Source organism: Salvelinus namaycush, chromosome 8, assembly GCF_016432855.1.
Source record: "Salvelinus namaycush isolate Seneca chromosome 8, SaNama_1.0, whole genome shotgun sequence".
Lineage (NCBI taxonomy): Eukaryota > Metazoa > Chordata > Actinopteri > Salmoniformes > Salmonidae > Salvelinus > Salvelinus namaycush.
The window spans coordinates 36,047,450-36,072,216 of NC_052314.1; the positions used below are offsets into that span (position 1 = coordinate 36,047,450).

Sequence of the window (24,767 nt, forward strand, 5' to 3'; positions counted from 1 at the left end):
GATTACAGGCAACATCCATACTGAAGCGGGTAGGCAACAACACATCCGCCACGCTGAACCTCAACATGGGGGCCCTTCAGGGGTGCGTGCTTAGTCCCCTCCTGCTCTCCCTGTTCACACACGACTTCATCACTGCGCACAACATCATCATTAAGTTTGCCGATGACAGGACGGTGGTGGGCCTGATCACCAACGACGATGAGACAGCCTTTCAACCTCTCCCTCAACATGGGCAAGACAAAGGAGCTTATCGTGGACTACAGGAAATGGAGGGCCTAACATGCTCCCATTCACATCCACAGTGATGTAGTGGAGAGGGTCGAGAGATTCAAGTTCATCGGTGTCCACATCGCTAAGGACCTATCATGTTCCAAACACACCAATACAGTCGTGAAGAGGACACGACAACGCCTCTTCCCCCTCAGGAAGCTGAAAAGATTTGGCATGGGCCCTCAGATCCTCAAAACGTTCTACAGCACCATTGAGAGCATCTTGACTGGCTGCATCACAGCTTGGTATGGCAACCGCTCTGCATCCGACAGCAAGGCGCTACAGAGGGTAGCGTATAACACCCGGTACATTACTGGGTATAAATTCCATGCCATCCAGGACCTGCCATCAAGCAACCCAGGTCATAAGGTTCTCTCTTCTGCTGCATGGCAAATGGTACCGGAGAGCTAAATCTGGGACCAAAAGACGAATTGTCTATCGTGTAGTTCTGGGCTGATCCCTCACCTTCCTCATGATCATTGATGCCCCACGAGGGGAGATCTTGCATGGAGCCCCAGACCGTTGGTGATTGACCGTCATCTTGAACTTCTTTCATTTTCTAATAATTGCGCCAACAGTTGTTGCCTTCTCACCAAGATGCTTGCCTATTGTCCTGTAGCCCATCCCAGCCTTGTGCAGGTCTACAATGTTATCCCTGATGTCATTACACAGCTCTCTGGTCTTGGCCATTGTGGAGAGGTTGGAGTCTGTTTGATTGAGTGTGTGGACAGGTGTCTTTTATACAGGTAACGAGTTCAAACAGGTGCAGTTAATACAGGTAATGAGTGGAGAACAGGAGGGTTTCTTAAAGAAAAACGAACAGGTCTGTGAGAGCCGGAATTCTTACTGGTTGGTAGGTGATCAAATACTTATGTCATGCAATAAAATGCAAATTAATTACTTAAAAATCATACAATGTGATTTTCTGGATTTTTGTTTTAGATTCCGTCTCTCACAGTTGAAGTGTACCTATGATAACAATTACAGACCTCTACATGCTTTGTAAGTAGGAAAACCTGCAAAATCGGCAGTGTATCAAATACTTTTTCTCCCCACTGTATATATATTCCTCTGTTCCCCCCATGTCTTTGTGTAGAATTGTTTTGTTTTGTGTTTGTTGTATCGCGCCAGTCTGGTTTTTCACCCTGGGCATTGCCTGTACCCTATTTGGGGGGAATTATTGGTGAACCTTATTGTTATATTATTGACGGTATTTTGCGCTTGTCACTTTTGTCGGTTTGCTTGAGTTGTAGCTGTTTGCGCCCGTCTGTTTGTTGCTCTTGGCTAATAAAGTCACCTGATCACCTATTCTCTGCTCTCCTGCACTTGACTTGAATGACCAGCAGCGAAAACCCTGACACCTGGGGTAAAACCTGGAAATGGTTCCAATTGTTTTTCCACCATTCAGTTTTCCATAGGGGATTTTAGAACTACTTCATATAAGGCCTGTGTTTCGTGTAGGCTTACTCTAGTGTGATGTTTGATAACCGCGCAAATCTATCTCGGACCAGGTGACTTTAAAACTTCTTACGGCTAGGAGTTCCTCGACAACATTCCGCTGAAAAGGCAGCGCGCGAAAATCAAAAATATTTTTTAGAAATATGTCACTTTCACACATTAACAAGTCCAATACAGTAAATGAAAGGTAAACTTCTTGTTAATCTACCCATCGTGTCCGATTTCAAAAAGGCTTTATAGCGAAAGCACACCATATGATTATGTTAGTTCAGAGCCTAGTCACAAAAACACATACAGCCATTTTCCAGCCAAAGAGAGGAGTCACAAAAAGCAGAAATAGAGATAAAATGAATCACTAACCTTTGATGATCTTCATCAGATGGCACTCATAGGACTTCATGTTACACAATACATTTATGTTTTGTTCGATAAAGTGCATATTTATATCCAAAAATCTCAGTTTACATTGGCGCGTTATGGTCAGTAATGTTGTGCTTCGAAAACATCCGGCGAATTTTCAGAGAGCCACATCAATTTACAGAAATACTCATCATAAACTTTGATAAAAGATACAAGTGTTATGCACAGAATTAAAGATATACTTCTCCTTAATGCAACCACTATGTCAGATTTCAAAAAAACTTTACGGAAAAAGCACACCATGCAATAATCTGAGTACGGCGCTCAGACACAATAACAAGCCATACAAGTACCCGCCATGTTGTGGAGTCAACAGAAGTCAGAAATAGCATCATAAATATTAAATTACCTTTGATGATCTTCATCAGAATGCACTCACAGGAATCCCAGTTCCACAATAAATGTTTGTTTTGTTCGATAAAGTCCATAATTTATGTCCAAATACCTCCTTTTTGTTAGCGCGTTTAGTTCACGAAAAGTTCAAAAACTTATATAACAGTTCGTAGAAACATGTCAAACGATGTATAGAATCAATCTTTAGGATGTTTTTAACATAAATCTTCAATAATGTTTCAACCGGAGAATTCCTTTGTCTTTAGAAATGCAATGGAACGCAGGTCGCTCTCACGGCCAAGCGCGTGACCAGCTCATGGCACTCTGCCAGACATCTGGTTGAAACAGCTCTCATTCTCTCCTCCTTCACAGTAGAAGCCTCAAACAAGGTTCTAAAGACTGTTGACGTGGAAGCCTTAGGAAGTGCAATATGACCCCATAGATACTGTATATTAGAAAGGCAATGAGTTGAAAAACTACAAACCTCAGATTTCCCACTTCCTGGTTGGATTTTTCTAAGGTTTTCGCCTGCCATATGAGTTCTGTTATACTCACAGACAACATTCAAACAGTTTTAGAAACTTCAGAGTGTTTTCTATCCAAATCTACTAATACTATGCATATATTAGCTTCTGGGCCTGAGTAGCAGGAAGTTTACTCTGGGCACGCTTTTCATCCGAACGTGAAAATGCTGCCCCCTATTTAATCAATATTTTCAGCTGTAATTACCCCCCAAAATTAAATGCTAATTATCTGCTAATGTGGCTATCATACAGAACTACACATCCTGTCGCAAGCTTTAACGTAATCACTCAAGGTGCAGGGTGGGAAAAATCTCCACATTTCTCCAAGCAAACTCTCATCAACAATTAGCAATTAACCTAATAATTGCTAGTGTATTTCTTGTGTGTATTCTTGTTTAGCATTTTTCAAATGACCTAGCTAGCTACCTTAGAATTGATGAAATACTAGCATTGCTAAATTACCCTAGCCTTAGTAGCTAACTAGCTAACCTTAGGTCTCTCCATCGATCAGAAGCAAGGATGGTTCTGTGCTATGTACCGGATTGTAACCACTACTCCGATAAGCACACGCGCATTTTATAATTTTCCAAGCTCTGTAAGCGAGAGGCGTTGCTGGAGCTGTGTGACAAGGTAAGCCCTGTTTGCTAGCTGCTAACAAGATATTTTGGTTAGGTCAAAGATCTGTGGTTAGCTAGATGCTTTAAAAAACAGCATAGGCTAGCTTGTTATGACCTTTTATTATTGTCAAGTCCTTTGTGAGCTAGCCAGCTATGGTTTGTGTAGTCATACTTTTTCACGTGGTGACATGCTAACGTTAGCCCACCAGGGCAGGGATATACCTAGCTAAATATCACCTGGTGGGCTAGCTAGTTAGGCACCTTGCTACATTAGCTAACGACCTGAATGTTAGCCATGCTAGTAGAAATCATGGTCTGCTGGCCAGTGCCCAAAATCCTTATGTTCCAACCCTGCATGTCAGTCCCTTTCAGGTGATCCCCCTATCACTGTTGGTCCTCTTCAGTGCCCTCACGATTGAGGGTTTTAACTTTCCTCTTGAGAATTAGAATCAGAAGTACAGTCGAATAGCTCGCAATACTTCACCTCTTCGGGCAAATAGTACCCTAGACTGTCCTGATCATCTAGATGAGCATTCCATATCATTCCTCCATCCCAGCAGAAATGTCCCAGCCACATGGCATTATTTTAAATGTGCAGATAGTCCAAAGCCCAGTCTATTTTACCGTTACTATAGTCAAGTCTGTGGGTTATGGTATTTTAAAATAGATTTTACTATTTAGCAATCCACTTAGTTAGCAAGTAAAAGTCTTGTTTTTTTTGTCTTTCAGATGGACGGAACGGAAACCCAGTTACAACAGTCAGTTCTGCAGTAGCCATTTTCCGGCGAGAAAGAGAAATGTCCCTCTACTTACCAGAAAAAGTAGCTCATCCACCATGGCCGAAGAGGAATATTCAGACTGTTGATTGGGAAACAAAAACAAACAATGAGACATGAGGATTTGGTGTTGAGGGACCACTTGTCACAGTGTCAAAGGTGGGTTTGTATTGTGATAAACAATGCGTTTTCTGTCCAGATAAAGATGGTGATACAGCATTGAAAAAGACCTAGAACTGACCAAATGTCTCTTTGTTTTCCAGTCCGACAGGAGTGCATCCCTCAGACCATCCGGTGCATCAACATCCTGTGCCAGTGGCATCCAAGCACAGCGTCCAGTTGTGGAGACTACAGCACATCGAGCCTGTGGACGGCCAGGTCAGCAACTCATCAAATATGATACAATATTTTGTATAAACATTGAATTTGTAGATGCATCGACATTTTGACAATATGTCAAATCAAATCAAATTGTATTTGTCACATGCGCCGAAAACAATAGGTGTAGACCTTACCGTGAAATGCTTACTTACAAAACCTTAACCAACAATGCAGTTCAAGAAATAGAGTTAAGAGAAAATATTTACTAAATAAACTAAAGTAAAAAATGTAATAAAAAGTAACAAGGCTATATACAGGGGGTACTGAGTCAATGTGTGGGGGTACAGGTTAGTCGAGGTCATTTGTACATGTAGGTATGGGTAAAGTGACTATGCATAGATAATAAATAGTGAGTAGCAGCAGTGTAAAACCAAAAACAAATGAGAGTGAGTGTCAATGTAAATAGTCCAGGTGGCCATTTGATTAATTGTTCAGCAGTCTTATGGCTTGGGGGTAGAAGCTGTTAAGTAGCATTTTTTTACCTAGACTTGGCGCTCCGATATCGCTTGCCATGCGGTAGCAGAGAGAACAGTCTATGACTTGGGTGACTGGAGTCTTTGACAATTTTTTGGGCCTTCCTCTGACACCGCCTAGTATATTATAGGTCCTGGATGACAGAAAGCTTGGCCACAGTGATGTACTAGGCCGTACGCACTACCTTCTGTAGCGCCTTATGGTTGGATGCCGAGTAGTTGCCATACCAGGCGGTGATGCAACCGGTCAAGATGCTCTCGATGGTGCAGTTGTATAACTTTTTGAGGCTCTGGTGACCAATGCCAAATCTCCTAAGGGGGGAAAAGGTGTTGTCGTACTCTCTTCACAATTGTTTTGGTGTCTTTGGACCATGATAGTTTGTTCGCCTACTATTATGACCCCTCTATGGAAAGATGAGACTCTCATGAACAATATGGTCTTCTCTGCTGTGCTCTACAACCCCCAAACGCGTTTTGGGACTCGTCTGAAGTCGGTACAGCTGATCTGCCAACTTGTGTCTGTAGCGTCCGAACAGTTTGGGCTGCACACTAATATGAATATATGTTGTTCCATGTAGGGAATCTGTTATTCATTGCATTTGTATGGGCTAATAGCAGTAAGGCCAATAATAATAATAAATATAATTTTTGGGGGGGGCGGGGGGGTACTCAAGGAATCTTAAAATTCAAAATCTAATAGCCTTTTTCAACAATCTCAGGTACAGACAGGGATGACCGGGACCTTCAGCAAGTAAGACACAGAGGGTAAGAAATAATATGAACATCAAAGACATAAATTCCCACTGTGCCCATGATAAAGTTAACTACATTACTTTAGTTGGCTGCTTTGAGCAAAATTTGTATGTAATATCACCTATTCTGGGAGCCTAGTGTGTGTGTGTGTGTGTGTGTGTGTGTGTGTGTGTGTGTGTGTGTGTGTGTGTGTGTGTGTGTGTGTGTGTGTGTGTGTGTGTGTGTGTGTGTGTGTGTGTGTGTGTGTGTAACATATCACTAATCATGAAATAACATTTTGAACAGAGTATGTGAGAGAAAATGTTGTATCTTCATCAGATTAAATAATAGTTACATTTTTGTATACAAACTACAATGATTGAACAGTTTTACTGATAAAATTATTTCTGAAAATCAGGGAAACTATAGTGGTTGCGGAGCTTAGTTTTGTAGCAGTGAAGTGCATGATGCAAAATGACGTGCAGTCTAATTGGTTTAAAAGTCTGTGTTTTCCCCAAACTAGGTCTACCTGCATCACAAAGCATCACTCCTTTACATTTTTAATAATTACTTGACTCCGGCCTATGTCTTCTGTGTTTGTTGGTTTGTTTGTTTATTTTCAGAGCACGGAAAACAGACAAAATCGCTGTTTGGCCATATTTTTCCCCTTGTGATAGCATGTTTGGGTTTGCCTACTCAGCAGGGTGCGTGTCAGAGCACGTGTGTGACAGTGCGAAGCCGGTGGAGGCGCGGCAGGGGTCAGCTCCGGCACACGCTCATGCTCCCAAGGTAAATTACTTTATTTTTTTCCCTCGGAGGCGGGTTGGGTGGAACTGTGGTGAGAGTCCCCGGCCACGGTGTTTGAAACCGTTCCACTGTATTGACTTCGCCACTATGGGGATCTTGCCAGGTGCACGCCCCGGGTCAGTGGCTCAATCACAAGATCAAACGTAATAATGATTAATACCCTGTGAGCGTTAATAGCACTTCATGGGCGATTTATCAAACTGTAGATTTATTTGCGAGGGGTGACTGTTCAAATCTAATTATAAACTGGGTGGTTTGAGCCCTGAATCCTGATTGGCTGACAGCCGCGGTATATATACCACGGGTGTGACAAAACGTTGCGTAGTGCCTAAGAACAGCTCTTAGCCATGGTATATAATATACCACACCCCCTTATTGCATACACATACCTATATTGCACGCATACGCCCTACGTCTTAAGTAAAAATGAACGTGTAGGCTTAGAAAGGGATAGGGAAAATTCCAGAGAACATTTTTATTTAATTCCTACAACTTTCATATAGAATTAAATACAAAACTGATTTTCCCCTAATACTTTTTTAATTTTTTTTTACTGAGCATCCATATAAAGATTTGTTTATATAACAGGTGTTATGATTTCCAAAAGAAGGAACCAATAGATGCGGTAAAGATACTTGGGGTAAAGATCCTGTCACGATCGTCGTTAGGTGAAAGAGAGGACCAAGGCGCAGCGTGATATAAATACATCTTCTTTTATTTGAAGATGAACACGAACACTAATAAAAACTAGACAAAAACAACAAACGACCGTGACGCTACAAAACGAACGTGCAGACACAAGCAACTAACGTCAAGACATAGACAATTACCCACAACCTACCTAATGCCTATGGCTGCCTAAATATGACTCTCAATCAGAGACAACGATAGACAGCTGTCTCTAATTGAGAACCAATCCAGGCAACCATAGACTTACATAAACACCTACACTGAACACAACCCCATGAACTCTACCAAAACCCCCTAGACAATACACACACCCTAGACTAGACAAAAAACACAAACATCCCCCATGTCACACCCTGACCTAACTAAAATAATAAAGAAAACAAAGATAACTAAGGCCAGGGCGTGACAGATCCTGAGTCTCCTCATTGCTCCCCAGCAAAATTAGCCTACATTTAGGCTATTTCTTGTATGTGTATTTCACACTATGTTGACGTAAAAATCAGAGTATAATGCCTGCATGGATGTCAACCCCAAAACATGTTTGTCATTGTTACCAATCAACTGCATCACAGTTAAAAATGACTTTGACTATCACCACTGATTTATGTATGCTAGCTAGGCTAACCAGCTTATACGAACTGGAGTTAGCATTTATCAGTCACTTCTTTTAAACCTGAAAATGGACACTTATCTAGATATTTTGCAGCGAAAACCCAAAAATAAGGTGCCTTCAGAAAGTATTCATACCCCTTGACTTATTCCAAATTTTGTCGTGTTACAGCCTGAATTCATAATGGATTAAATGTTTTAATTTCTCTCCCATCTACACAAAATACCCCATAATGACAAGTGAAAACATGTTTTTAGAAATGTTTGCTAGTTTATTGAACATGAAATACATAAATATCTCATTTAGATACAGTACTAGGCAAAAGGTTAGACACACCTACTTATTCAAGGGGTTGTCTTTATTTTTACTATTATCTACATTGTAGAATAATAGTGAAGAGATAAAAACGATGAAATAAGACATGGAATCATGTAGTAACCAAAATTGTTTTAAACAAATCTAAATATATTTTAGATTGTTCAAAGTAGCCACCCTTTGCCTTGATGACAGCTTTGCACACTCTTGGCATTCTCTTAACCAGCTTCATGAGAAATGCTTTTCCAACAGTCTTGAAGGAGTTCCCACATGGTGGCAAGAAAAAGTATGTGAACCCTTTGGAATTACCTGGATTTCTGAATAAATTGGTCATCAAATTTGATCTGATCTTCATCTAAGTCACAACAATAGACAAACATAGTGTGCTTAAACTAATAACACACAAATTATTGTATTTTTCTTGTCTATATTGAGTACATCATTTAAACACTAGTTTGGAAAAAGTATGTGAACCCCTAGGCTAATGACTTCTCCAAAAGTTAATTGGAGTCAGGAGTCAGCTAACCTGGAGTCCAATCAATGAGACGAGATTGGAGATGTTGGTTCGAGCTGCCTTGCCCTATAGAAAACCCACACAAAATGTGAATTTGCTATTCACAAGAAGCATTGCCTGATGTGAACCATGCCTCGAACAAAAGAGATCTCAGAAGTGAATTGGTACATTTGTTTGTTGTATTACTTTAGTGCCTTTTTGCAAACAGGATGCATGTTTTGGAATATTTTTATTCTGTACAGGCTTCCTTCTTTTCACTCTGTCAATTATGTTAGTATTGGAGAGTAACTACAAAGTCGTTGATCCATCCTCAGTTTTCTCCTATCACAGCCAACTCTGTAACTGTTTTAAAGTCCCCATTGGCTTGATGGTGAAATCTCTGAGCGGTTTCCTTCCTCTCCGTCAACTGAGTTAGGAGAGATGCCTGTATCTTTGTAGTGACATGGTGTGTGAATACTTTCTGAAGTATTGTATATCAAAACTTTATATCCAAATCAGACTTAAGTAACCACATTGTGGGCTTGTTACAATACATAAATCATGACGGATTTAACAAATATCCACTCTGTTAAATCAGATTAATTGTGTGCGCCAATCTGGGCAATGGAACGTCTGCATTCCATTGACTCCTTTACCATATTGATAGGCCTACAGAACAGTCAAAGGCAGAAATCATTTTAACACACAGGTGCAGAATATTTGAGCTAGCCTAAATGTAACCTAATTTCCGACACTACACAGACAGTAGTCTTTTTTCACTGTGTCAGCTTTTGTCAAATACCTTGTTTATATATGCGTGTGTGGATGTGTGTGTGTACATTGTACATTGTGTGCGTGTGCCTGTGTGAGTTTATATGGTGTGTGTGTGTATGTCTGAGTGTATGTGTGTTAGAGTGTGTATTGTACTCTCTCTTTCTCTCTGGTGAGTGGGTAAGCTGAGCCTAAGAGACGCTGACTGTGGGAAATCTCAGCTGCAGTAGCAGCAGCTCAGACGTCAGAGACACACAGCACCGCTTCCATCCCTCTCTCTCTAGCTCTATCACTGTCCTTTGTTTTCATTACCTCTTTCTATACTCGTCTATCTCTCCCTCTATCTCTTTCAAGTGCACCTTGGGCCGTAAGTAACCTTACACAGGGAAGCACAAGTGTAGCCTGCACTATACACACACCTATAATAAACACACACAATGCCACACACACAAATCAGAGTCTGGTTATCTAGAAAATGTGTTTGTGTGTGTGGTCAGGTTAGGTTAGGTTAGGTGCAGTAGCAATAGCAGTGGCAGGGTGAAGTGATGGCTGTCAGACTGCCCAGTGAATCCTCTGACTCAGCAAAAAACTGAGGAATAGGGGGAGGATAGATAGAGAGGGAGGAGAGGAGAGAGGCGAGAGAGGAAGCTGAGTGTGGAAAAAGAGAGAGGGAAGAGAGGAAAGAGAAGAGAGGCAGGGAAGAGGAAATAATGGACCTATAGATTAAATTGAGGAGACAAATGAAATGATTGTGTCCATACTCAAAGCAAAACCTTTTAACAAAGGGTTTAGCTTCACTATATAAATACGGGAAAGCTAGTGTTAAATGTGGAAATAATAAGTAAACAATATCCAATTAAATGTCATTTAAATGTAAAGGGTGGTGAGATCATTAGCAGTTAATGGAATAACATATAGACCAGTTGTTCAAAAGAAAAGCTAAATAAATGTGCATAATTTCCCTAGACATATCAGCAGGAATGAGGGGAGTAGAACACGTAACAACAACAACAATTACACCATATGTAATCAGCTTCCTCTTAAGCATTTCTCCTCTGTTCCTATACCCCCCCTCTAGTTTTTGCTCAGTCAGCTCTCTCTCTCTCTCTCTCTCACACACACACACACACACACACACACACACACACACACACACACACACACACACACACACACACACACACACACACACACACACACACACACACACACACACACACACACACACACACTTACCTGAATGAATTGACCGAAATAGGTCTGGCCCTAAAAAAACAGCTTCCACTAAACCACAGCATCATTGATTACACTATGCCAGACTTGTTTACTTCTCCGGTACTTTTGTATACTTTTTAGCCAGTAGTTAGTAGCACTCATGAGCCAAAAGGGGTCCCTGAAAATTGCGTACTACATCACGTATGCGCAGATAAGTGCACCACGTCATTGCTCCCTCTATCTGCTGTGTCCACTGAGCTGTTGGGCCAGCCCTGCAACTTAATTGGATAACACTGGGCTGGTCTCTTCTAGTTATCACTCAAATGCGAGAGGCTGAAGCTCACTGGCTAGAACTCAAATTGCTAGGAGGCTGGCCCACGTGAGGGGAAATGTAGAGAAAATGGCACGGCACAGCTTCAAACTAGGGATTTCATGGCTAATTGCGATAGAACAGTAATTCTGCTCATAGATTATGCATGTCTGAACTACACATGGACACATCCAGGCCAAAGGGGGAGGTTTAAAAAATACATTTTTAGTTTCCAAAATACCGGAGCATGTCTTTAAGTTGAGGCATTCCTTCAAGACAGTGGTGTAAAGTACTAGTAAGTATTATTAAGTCGTTTTTTGGAGTATCTGTACTTTACTATTTATATTTTTGAAAACTTTTACTTTAACTTCACTACATTCCTAAAGAAAATATTGTACTTTTTACTCCATACAACCAAAAGTACTCGTCACATTTTGAATGCTTAGCAGGACAGGAAAATTGTCAAATTTTGCCTCTGGCCTGCTCACTCAACACAAATGCATATTTTGTAAATAATGTCTGAGTGCTGGAGTGTGCCCCTGGTAATACATACATTTTAAAAACAAGAAAATGGTGCTGTCTGCTTTGCTTAATATAAGGAATATTAAATGATTTATACTTTTAATTTTGATACTTAAGTATATTTTACTTTTACTTTTACTTTTGGCTGACTTTCACTTTTACTTGAGTAACTTTCTATTAAGGTATCTATACTCAAGTATGAAAATTGGATACTTTTTCCACCACTGATTCCAGAATGGTTTGGGTTTGGGATAGGGTTAAAAAAATAAGCTGGTTTTGAAGGCATTTCCCAACTTCCTCATGACATGGATGGACGTCCAATTTCGAGGTCACTCTTCAGCTATTTTCCTGGCTATATTCAAGCAATAATGCACCAGGGGGTGTGGTATATATGGCCAATATACCACGGCTAAGGGCTGTTCCCATGCACAACACAACACGGAGTGCCTGGATACAGCTCTTAGCCGTGGTATATTGGCCATATACCACAAACCCCAGAGGTACCTTATTGCTACTATAAACTGGTTACCAACGTAATTAGGACAGTAACAAGAAATGTTTTGTTATACCCTTGGTATACGGTCTGATATACCACGGCTTTCAGCCAATCAGCATTCAGGGCTCGAACCACACAGTGAACAGCTCATAGCCGTGGTATATTGGCCATATACCACACCCCATCGGGCGTTATTGATTAAATACACCACACCCCCTCAGGCACTACAGCTTAATTATAAACCGGGTAGTTTGGGTCCAGGATGCTGATTGGCTGAATGCCGTGGTATATCAGACATTATAAATTGGGTGGGTCGAGCTCTGAATGCTGATTGGCTGACAGCCGTATACCACGGGTAGGATAAAACATTTATTTTTACTGCTCTAATTACGTTGGTAACCAGTTTATAATAGCAATAAGGCACCTCGGATTTGTGATATATGGCCAATATACCCCGACGAAGCGCTGTATCCAGGCACTCCGCGTTTCATGGATAAGAACAGCACTTAGCCGTGGTATATTGGCCATATACCACACCTTATCTAGCCTTATTGCTTAAATATCACACGGAGCCTCTCTCCCTGCCCTCCCGTAAACAGAGTACTGTGATACAGCACTGAGACCAGAAAACAAACCTGCTATTTGACATGCCCTATGCCACATAGCTACATACACTTTTGCAAACAGTAACACACAAAGACGAAAACACAGATACAAGCAGTGCAATACCTGAACACAAAAATAAGTAACACATGCATAGACAGAATTGTATGCATGTCTCATACAGTCAGTCCCCTTCAGTGGCGCTCGGTGTCATTTAAGATGTGGGACAATGATTTTTTACATTTTAATGAGCATGACCTTCATTCTATTACAGCATATTGGATGACTGTCATTCATATTCCATTCACTCAGCTCAATGTAACATCGATAGGTTTAGCCTACTACATGATACTCAATACATGACACATTCAATACCGCCTTGCCCACTCTTGCCTGCATCTAGCTGATCTAGCGTGTAATCATTAGTCCAACAGTTGCAAATGAAAGTTTCCATTGGACAAATTCAAGCATGTTTATCCCTTTTTCATTCCGTTTGCTTCCGTTTGAGAAATGTTTTTCAACACAATCGGCAGAATGAATATACCCCTGATAACAAGCAAACATTCTTTCCTTTAATAGCAGCCACATACAAACAGCATGATCCCTTTGATCATTGTATAATTCCTCTCACATTTTCTTTTCAGTTGTGGACTTCAGTGCACAACACATCAGCTGTTTGTGACCAGGCAAAAAAAACTTACCATGCCAAACCTTTATATCACAACCACTACACACAGCCTACATCGTTGTCACCATATTAATGTCATAGTCAACATAGCTACTAGAACTAACACGTTAGTAAACCCGCTACAATCATGCAGTACAGTGTACAGTCAGCAGCAAACAGTTTAGCAGTTACACCAGCGGGCCCCAGTGGCAATAAATAAAACAAATGTTAGCTTGACTTTGAAGAGTTTCATTGTTGGATAGCCATAGCCAGTTAGCTAACATTGTATCCCCCTCTGTTTTATGTTTAAGTAGGCTAACCTGGCTCGCTAGCTAAGTAAGTGAAAGTGAAATGAAATACAACTAAATATAGCTCTCTCTCTTGCTTTTTCCTTAATTTTTGATACGCAGAGGAGGACGGAAACTAGCTGTCCTCTGGCTACACCATGGTGCTACCCTACAGAGTGCTGTTGAGGCTACTGTAAGACCTTCATTACAAAACAGTGTGTTTTACCTAAAAATTATAACTTTAATGTTTCACTCTTTTTATTTGTATGAAATTCACTGATGAAGATGGTCCTCCCCTTCCTCCTCTGAGGAGCCTCCACTGGTCCCCTTGCTTTTTCAGCTTTTGGCCATGGAAGAACCACTTTCTGTACATACACACAACTACTGTAACACACATGTTTCTTGCATGTCTGAAACCTAAATAGAACAACGCTAACTGCATGAAGCATACACATAGAACTGTGATGCGTGCTCCATGTCAGTGACCCTGAAGTAGTATGGAAACCCTGTTAATCTGATGACTGGATGGATGTCATATCACCACTCACAAGATCTGACACATCGGCCTCACCCCTCAGTGCTCTTACTGCTCCCGGAGAGAAAACACATTTGGAGTGAGTGGCACACACACATGGCTCCTCAGAGGAGGAAGGGGAGGACCATCCTCCTCAATGAATTTCATATAAATAGTAAAACATTTGAAAAGTTATCCTTTTTAGATGAATCTATACTATTTATATTCACATCACCAAATAATTTATTAAAACACACAGTTTTGCAATGGAGGTCTACAGTAGGCTCAACAGCACTCTGTAGGGTAGCACCATGGTGTCGCCAGAGTACAGCTAGCTTCCGTCCTCTTCTGGGCACATTGACTTCACTACAAAAGCTAGGAGGCTCATGGTTCTCACTCCCTTCCATAGACTTACACAGTAATTATGACAACTTCCGGAGGACGCCCTCCAACCTATCAGAGCTCTTGCAGCATGAACTGACATATTGTCCACCCAATCAAAGGATCAGGGAATGAATCTAGTACTGAAAGCATAAGCTGCAGCTAGCTAGCACTGCAGTACATCAAATGTGGTGAAAAAGTAGTTGACTCAAAGAGAGAGAAAGACAATAGTTGAAAGGTTTTGAACAAATGAATTTCTTCAAAAATGGAGAGAGAGAGCGAGAGAGAGATATTTTGTTATTTTCACTTTCACATACTTAGCTAGCAAATGCAGCTAGCTAGTTTAGCATACACAAACACCCAGCTCAAACAGAGGGATGCTATGGTAGCTAGCACTGAAGTCCACAAGTGAAGGGAAAAAGTGATAGGAGGAGAATTCTTAGATGCGAGAAGGAATTAACGAGCAAAGTTATCATGCTGTTTGTATGTGGCTGCTATGAAAGTGAACTGTATTTGCATGTGATGGGACCCACGTTATCCAAAAAGGTGTAGTTTTGAATCATCTGTCCATAGAACATTCTTCCAAGAGTCTTGATGATCATCCAGGTGCTTCTTTTGCAAACTTGAGTCAACTTTTTGGAAAACATGGGTCACATTATGCCTGGTGAAAACCAAAACTGAACCTCATACCAACGGTCAAGCATGGTGGTGGCAGTGTGATAGTTTGGGAATGCTTTGCTGCCTCAGGGTCTGAACGACTTTCCTTAATAGAAGGAACCATGAATTCTGCTCTGTATCAGAGAATTCTAAAGGAGAATATCAGGCCATCCATTTGTGAGCTGAAGCTGAAGCGCAACTGGGTCATGCAGAAAAACAATGATCCAAAACACACAATCAAGTCTTCGTGAAAATGGCTAAAAAGCAGCAAATTTGAAGTTTTGGAAGGGCCTAATCAAAGTCCAGACCTAATCCCAATTGAGATGTTGTGGCAGGACTTGAAACGAGCAGCTCATGCTTGCAAACCCGCAAATGTCACTAATTTACAGCAGTTCTTCATGGAAGAGTCATCCAAAATTCCTCCACAGCGACTTGAGAGACTGATCAACAACTACAAGAAGGGTTTGGTTGGAGTCATTGCAGCTAAAGGTAGCACACCAGTTATTGAGTGCAAGTGCAACAGTTTCGCTTCTGTCCCTCTCCTCGCCCTTACCTGGGCTCGAACCACGGACCCTCTGCACACATCGACAACAGTCACCCTCGAAGCATCATTACCTATCGCTCCACAAAAGCTGTGGTCCTTGCAGAGCAAGGGAAACAACTACTTCAAGTCTCAGAGCGAGTGACGTCACCGATTGAAACGCTACTAGTGCGCACCCAGCTAACTAGCTAGCCATTTCACACCGGTTACACAAGGGGTCAATTACTTTTTCACATAGGGGCATTGGGTGTTGCATAACTTTGTTTATAAAATGAATGAAATAAGTATGTAATTGTTGTGTTACTTGTTCACTCAGGTTCCCTTTATCTAATATTAGATTTTGATTGAAGACCTGATAACATTTATTATCAAAAATAATTCAAAAGTAGAGAAAATTAGAATGAAGGAAAATACTTTTCATGGCACTGTATTCATTCCGCTGATTCTGTTGAAAAACGTTTCACAAACAAAAACAAATGCAACAAAACAGGGATAAACACACCTGAATTTCTCCAATAGAAACTCTAGTTTGCAACTGTTGGACTAAGGATTACACTCTAGGTCAGCTAGATGCAGGCAAGAGTGTGCAAGGCAGTATTGACAGTGTCACTGTCTGCCACCTTGATCACTCACATTTTTCTCTAAACCTGTGCCTCTACATTGTAAACTTTCATTCATAGGCTAGGTTGTAGCAACCTCATGATGGGTATAGGGGAAATTCTAGTATCATGTAGTAACCTAAACCTATCGATGTTACATTGAACTGGGTGAATGGAATATGAATTACAGTCATCGAATATGCTGTAATAGAAATAAGGTCATGCTCATAAAAAAAAGTATTGTCCCCCTCATCTTAAACAGCACCGACCCCCACTGTGTCACTCACACACCCACACACATACACACAGGTGGGTGGGCATGCGTGCGCACACACGCACGCACGCACGCACGCACACACACACACACACACACACACACACACCTGAATGAATCCTTTGCATAAAAAGTTTAGTTTTGAAACTGCATTAAAAGTGCAGTAACTGCAGTCAACTGTGGTATTTTGGATGCAGTAATTGCAGAATACTGCAGATGAACTGCAGTAATACTGCACTGTAACTGCAGTTCACTGCATAATTACTGCAGTAATTAGTTTGTAATGTGTAGTGTTTAAACAGTGTGTTTAGAGCAGTCAGGCCTAATTTTGGTCCATCCCTTACAAAACAAGATTGCAGCATACTGCAGTTATAATGCACCAAAATTAGGCCTGACTGCTCTAAACACACTGTTTAAACACTCCACATTACAAACAAACATGCTCACTGCGGTTAGAGAGAGATGTCTGCTCTCCTACCTTTTATACCAGCGACGTCTCTGAACCTCCCCTTTGCGGTGCGAGCATTGCCAGCCCAGGGCAGTAAAACGCGCGCGAAGTCCATGAGCCATCCATCCATCACATGGTGACGTGCAGGGCTTTCCCCGGACATTACAACCCACTGGGCACAGACTAAGTTCAACATCTAGTTTTGATTTACATATCGTTGAGTTGTCAACTAACGTGAATTCAAGAAAAACATGCACCATGTCATTGGATTTAGGTTAAAAGTTGGGTGAAAAAAATACGAAATTCCTTTATTTGAAGTCCAATCAATTTTCCACGTTGATTCAACTTCATCACATAGAATGTTTTTGTTGAAATGACATGGAAACAGTTTTTGCCCAGTGGGAAGCTCGTGGCCAGGGGAGAAAGGGCTGCACACAGAGTAGTTGACTAGCCTAAACGGATGCATAGAAAGACAATTTGGTCCAGTGGCGTTACCGGATACCGAGCAGAGGGACGTGGAGAAGCTCGTGCCCATCGTCTGTCGAACGGCGGTTAAATTAGACTAATGTGCGTCCTTACAGAAATTGCGGTTGATGTGTGATATAGACTACACTGTTTCGTTTGACATGAGGAAAGTAGGCAAGTTCACGTGTAGCTTATCTCGGTTAAAATACAGCACAACATGAACGTCCAGCCCAGCGTCAGGATAATGATGAAAGGGTCATAATAATAATATCATAATTGTACATTTTAAATAAGACAAATGTGAGTATTGTGGTTTCGGTTCTGTATGTTATACTTTTTGCAACAGATTGCTTCTCATTTCGTTGGAGCTCAGTAGCCTTATTTAGATGGCCAATCGTTGCAGAACCTGATCCACAAACATAGGCTATCTAAACTATTAGAATTACGTTCATTTGTTTAACTCTGAGCTAGCCTATAGGATAAGTAGAAAATTGTCATTACATTTTGCCTGATTCCTTTTTCATTTAGGCCTATATATATATATATATATTTGTTTTTATATATTACGCTTATGGACGATTCTTGAATTGCTCGGTTATAGCTAAAACATCTGCTGGTGTTTCACTGGATATTCTCAAAATTAGTAAATCTATAATTTAATTGAAACATGTGAGATATTCGTTCTCTAAAGGCAATCCAGGTCTTTACTATTGCAAACAGGCGAGCGCTTCAGGCGAGAGGTGTTTCATTTGCACAATTATTTTCGAAATAATTTATAGGCCTATAAAAAAAACTGCTATTTATTTTCTTATAAGGCTACTGTAGATGTTTTAACCTTTTGTGTGTATTGAGTAAAAATTATATTTACGGCGGAGCCTAACTGTTCAATGCTTGAAGGCACATTTAAACGAAAGACATCGGGAATGATGAACAGATTTTGAACATAATTTTTTATTAAACATTTCGAAAACAAGATTCTCAACAACATTCCATTTTGAAACATGTCTTTGTTTTGACTTATTCACACTTTGGACATTTAAATGTTTCTCGAATAAATATATAGAAATCATATATAGCCTACAGATATAGCGTTCACATACTAGTAGGAACTAGAAACTCGGAAGTCGGATATTTCCGAGTTTCCTAGTTCCGACTATCACGTGAACGCGGCATCGACAGCGCCGTGCAGAATATACTTCACCATCTTGCCACGATTCTGGTGTTTAGGCCTGTTTCACGTTGGAATTCTAAAAATTGAAATAATTTTAGCACCAAAAACACAGGTTAAATCTCAGAGGCCAATGACACATCTCTCCGCTTTATTGTCTGATTGAGTGATGAATGAATTGATTGATAATCGATCAATAATAACTTTTCACTAAAATAGGACATATTTTTGTAAAATGTTTAAGATCAGAAAAAGTACCAAAATAAGTTATTTCGTTAAGTGAAGACGAATTGCATTTGCACCACAATGAAGTTCACTTAAAATCTATGCAATTATCCAAGATAACTCATTATCTTCTTCTGTACAGCATGTTGGGAGGTAGAAAACAACACCTCTATTCCACCTAATTATGATTCGACTTGCAAACACCTCTCATAATTATCCTTGTCGTGTCAACCTGGCTGTATTCCTACACAGGTCGCCATCAGCCTTGCACTAACAACTGGCATTGACAAGGTGGTTCAGAACTTCTGCACAATATTGCACATCATATATCTAGGCAGCAGGTAACACACGATCCAGGGATTTCTTGATGAGAGTAAGGATTTTTTAGTTAGTCTAAGTCGGCACCATACCCTCAGATCAAAATATTCTAATTTGTATGCCAAAAAACAAGCGCCCTCTGTAGCCATCTCTCTACACATCAGACCAGACAGAAGATATATTGAGCTATAAGACACCGTACTGCGGACTTAATGAATTAGTATTCACAAGCCGCCAGATCACCTCTATTATTATTATTATTATTATACACTTTTTAAAAATCCATGAATTAAGAGTTTAGTTAAGTTGGTGCATAGAGTTTTAGCAGCGAATGCCATCCTTATATTTGTAGCTATTATGTAAATCACCTCCCATCGAATTTCTATATCCACCTTATTACCATAACTATCAATACGCCATGAAAAAAAAAATGTTACCCCAAAATGTTTCTTATCTTAGTGCAGTTAGGCTTCTCGTTTACATCATATGGGCCACATGTCCAGTAGAAGTAAAAGGATATCGTAGACTATTTGCATGCTGTAACATTGTATTACGACGTTCTGCTTCACCATCAAGCAACAAAAGCTTTGAAAAGTAAAGTAACCAAATAACACAAAAACTGTTCTCTACACATATGTACACTTGAGAATAAATAAAGTCTAATATCTGGCTCAGTTGATCATTTATTTTTGTTTTGTTTTGTTTTTGTTTTGTTTTAAAACAATAGAAAAATCGATTGAAAATTTCGGTTAAGACGCGTCCTTGGCCTTAACCTAGGAAGAGAGGGAGGAGAGAGGAGGAGAGGGAAGTACCAAGACAGGAGGAAAGAACCATGGGCCATGCTTTCGTGTTAGATGACTGGAGGTTTGGGGTACCGTACCATACATGTCCTGCATGCAGGGTTGCTAAAAGGGATGGAACTAGACTTGCAATATTCAAATGTTCCCTTTCCGTTAACGGGGATGGAAGGCCATATCAGGGAGTCCCCTCCATCATCACAGTCCGGTACATCAACGGGGCTTGCAGGTGCTGCAAAGGTGTATTGCTTTTTCCGTGGTTCGATCACTTTGATTTCAATTCAGTCCCAATGATAAAATAAATACCGGGTTCTCTTCCTTGAGTCCCACCAGCTTCAAGATGCTCAAGGCCATATAAAGAATCAAAACAAACAGGTACGGATTTAATTTCTAAGAAAAACATAAGGATTTCAGTTTTGTTTTTCTGTCCAGTAGGTCTACTTTGCCAAGTTTGATTCACATGTTTCAGTAAGACTCCAAATGTTAATCAGGGTTTCTCTGAGATCTATTGGATCATAAAATATTAATCAGTCTATTGATTTGACAGTTTGTGATCCCATGTCTAGATCAAGAGGTCTTAGTGTATTGAAGTTCATTCAAGGAGCATCTTTAAGACTTATCGAACAATTATATCTGCGCACATAGAATAGGCTACTTAGCCTATGTGCGCACCTAACTTGCTTGTTTCTTTAAATATGAAGCATTATGCTATGTTGTACTTTTAAAATGTACACTGAGTGTTTTTCCTAAAGGAATAACTGTAAACAAAAAAATGCAAACAGAAAAATATAAATAATATATTTCAAAAAAAAAAAAAATACGTTTTAAGAAGGGGGCAAAAGTCATGTCACGAATCAGTCTCTTACATGAAGAATTCCGTGGAGGTCAGTTTCCCGTGGTTTCCGTTGGAGGGGTCTCTGTTGTTGTTACCGGGCCCGCAACCGTTGTAGCTTCGTCTCGCCAGCTTGTCGTACTTCTCCTTGTAGAGGTCCCGCTCTTTGGCCAAGCGCGCAACGTCCTGCTTCAGCTGTTCCACCTGGCTCAGGAGCGTGCACTTCTCGCTCTCCAGCATGTGCCTCTGCTGCACGCGCTTGTAGCGGCAGGACTGCGCGTAACCTCGGTTCTTGAGCGTGCGTCTCTTCTGCTTTAGGCGGATCACCTCCTCTTTGCTGAACCCCCTCAGTTGCCGGTTGAGCTCGCGCACTGTCATGCTGACCAGCTGCTCGTCCGAGAAGCGGTCCTCGAGGCGGTGTCCGTGGTGGTGGTGGTGATGGTGGGCCTGGTGATGGTGACCGGCCGAGGTCGCGGATAGATCCTCCCCTACATACTGCTGGCCGCGGAAGCCCTCGTAGCCCTGGTGGTGGTGATGGTGGTGATGGGCGTTGCCGATGAGGGCCTCCACCGCATCCTCGGGGGTCAGGTTGAGGGCTTCGGGGTTGATGTGGTGCTGGTAGCTGGGGATCCAGTACAGGTCCTCCAACTGAGGCTTACCGCCAACGCTCTGGGTGTTGCTGCTGCCGCTGTTGTTGCTGTTGACGCCGTTGGCCAGGTTTTGGCTCGACTGGCCACCAGGGCTGGGGGCGCAGAAGCTGGGCGAGGAAGGCACGGAGGAGCAGGGCGTGCTAATCGGGGTGGAGGAGAGGGATCCAGGGGGGAGGCGGTGGCAGTAACGGTCAGCTTCTGGAGGCTCCTTCTTTACTTCGAACTTCATTAGGTCGAAGTCGTTGACGTACTCGATGGCCAGTGGGCTATTGGGCAGCTCTGCGCTCATGGCGAGGTCGGTGGCCATGTCAGTCCATGCGACGACTCCCGCCCTCACAGCCAAACCAACACCGGGCAGGACACTGGGCAGCCCTCGCGGATGTAGATTGCTTCTTCGATTCGAAGAGGACGTCTGTGTGCCCGGTGTGTGGAGTTGTAAGGTTGTATAGATGAGGGGGTACTTCGTATTAAGCTGCTAGTCCTTAAAACAACAACTATGTAGAGCGGCGCCGGTGTTAATATATGTATGCACGCAAATGAACTTGTACACCTGCCAGTTCTCCTCTGCCGATTTTCTTGTTGACAATTTATCCCAGGTCAAATTCACTTTTTAATACCACGGCCCAGGGCCGGCTGAAACTCGAGCCCCCTGGTGAAATTTGGAGACAATAACCGGTCCTGTCCTCCCTCCACCTCTGTACCGGCTCGCGCCTTCTGATTTACTGTCCTTCAGTCAGTGGTTGTGAAGGAAAGCAGCACAGGGGAAAATTTTATTTTCTCCTCTCCTGTTCTGGAGTTGTTGCTCTCTTGTTGTCTGTTTAAAAAAATGTAGATATTTTCCTGTATCCTTCTTCTTCGTCTCGACTGACGCAAGGACAGCGAGTCCAGGCTTTCTGCAGGAGGAGAGCAGGAAGGCTCGCGATGCTCGCGACTGAAGTTACTGCAGCATGCAGCATGTGTTACATATGACCAGAATAAAACTTTCCACACAAGACACGAGCATGACTGCTCGGAAAAAAGTCACTGTGCACTAGACACACGCGCGTAAACATGTAAAAAAAAAAAAAAAAAAAAAATAGTTTTTTTAAACTCCCACTTTCTGCATCTGCTGGAGTCCACAATGGAATAGTTCGGAGAAAAACAGTTCTCAAGAGTTCTTACAAGCAGAAAATAGGTATGTATATTAAAAATAGATATTCCTTAAGCTGTGGTGGGACACAGGACTAAGTGGTGCCGTTTCTGAATGGTCAGTCCAGATTTATCAGTTTGCTGTGTACTCACGAATGCGCCGGTCCCCCACGGTTTTCCCCTTCACTCTGGGAACGTTGCGTCCTGTGTGTGAGAGTGTGTGTATATGTGTGTGTGAGCTGATGAATTCCTTTCACAGTTGGTTCTCTCTATCTGGCAGATGGCCGTTACTTTCGGCTCTGCAGTGCAGCGCAACATCGCAGTGTCACTGAGACGCTGGGAAAGGCAATTTGCAGTTTTAAAGACACCACGCGCCCGAACCTCCCACCTCGTATGTGACGGACCAATGGGAGAAGATGACAGCGGTGGATTTGCATTATCCTATAGCAACATCTCGCGCTGGGACCAGCCGGCAGCTGTCGGAACGCAGAACTCATGTTTGCGGAACAGGTGCATCTCCCCCCTCTATCGACGAGATCGTGCTACTGCACGGAGAGGAGAGAGGCAGGCACATGTAAGGTACGCGGGAGGCGCCCCGCTAGGCGCCCCGCTAGGCTAGCTTACATCCACATGATTGATAGCGAACAACGGAAGAAAATGAACAGTGGTGACAATAGATCTATTCCAGTTTATAACAGAAACGTTAGAATTATCAATATTATATGACAAAACAGACTAAACAAGGGAGGAATAAGAGAGGCTGGTTAACTTTGAGGTGCTTGGCCACTCCGTAAAGCCACTATGGGACACTGGTAGCAGAGAAGTCCCGTTAACGATCTCATAAAAAAAATCATACAACAACAAGTTGTCTCAGGTTTCACTTCAAAACTGAATGAAACACCTAACGAAAAGCGTATAGAAAACAAGCATGAGATAATATTGGGATGAAGTGAGATGGTAAAAGTTGGAGAGGTGTTATTATACGCTTCTTATTTGATGTATATTATGCCACATACAAGGACACATGTCCTATGCAGCTGTGGTCTGAGGGACAAGAAAGAACCTGGCATCCCCGGGCCAGGCCTCCCCAATCACGAGTCCACCCTATGTGGTGATGGATTTAGTGCCACGCGCCCATAAAATCAAGCCGCATTTTCAGTCGGGCTGAGGGTCCGGGCGATGGGTGTGAGGGGGTTAATTACAATTAGGCTATTCCACGTGATGGCCCTTGCGCAGGGTTTTAAGTCGCAATTAACTACAAATTGCATTCCGACCCATCTCCGTGGATCGACAAATAATTAAACTTCGCGTGCAACGTGCGCCCCCCATCGTGCGCGGAACGCGCAATGTACGCCCCCCATCATGGAGACATACGTCTTCATCTGGAGAGGCACCCGGGTTAAAGAAAATCAAAGCAGAGGGTTGAGCAGAACGTCGATACCAGTGATATGCGTCTCAAGGGAGGGTAGGATGAATACTGAGATTCTGCTCACTTGTGTCTTTTCTCTGCAAATTGGGTTAGGCGGTCAGTCGAGGGACAATTAAAGCATAATGGAAGAATAGTTCTTTATCAAATTACACTGAACATAAATAGAAACGCAACATGTAAAGTGTTGGTCCCATGTTTCATGAGCTGAAATAAAAGACCCCAGAAGTGTTTCATATGCACAAAAAGCTAATTTCTCTTAAATTGTGTGCACAAATTTATTCACACCCCTGTTAGTGAGCGTTTCTCCTTTCCAAAATAATCCATCCACCTGACAGGTGTGGCAAATCAAGAAGCTGATTACACAGGTGCAACTTGTGCTTGGGACAATTAAAGGCCACTCTAAAATGTGCAATTTTGTCACACAACACAATGCCTGATGTCACAAGTTGAGGGAGTGTGCAATTGGCATGCTGACTGCAGGAATGTCCACTAGAGCTGTTACCAGAGAATTTAATGTTAGTTTCTCTACCATAAGCCACCTCCAATGTAATTTTAGAGAATTTAGCAGTAT

The 24,767-nt window shown here is 41.9% G+C and overlaps 1 protein-coding gene across 1 annotated transcript; it reads right to left on the reverse strand.

Moving 5' to 3' along the window:
• Positions 1-21,019: 21,019 nt before the first annotated feature.
• LOC120051897 (transcription factor MafAa-like) lies at positions 21,020-21,946 on the reverse strand. The gene has a single exon (XM_038998784.1). The coding sequence runs from the start codon at positions 21,944-21,946 to the stop codon at positions 21,020-21,022; it is 927 nt and encodes a 308-aa protein (XP_038854712.1).
• Between the last annotated feature and the right edge of the window lie 2,821 nt (positions 21,947-24,767).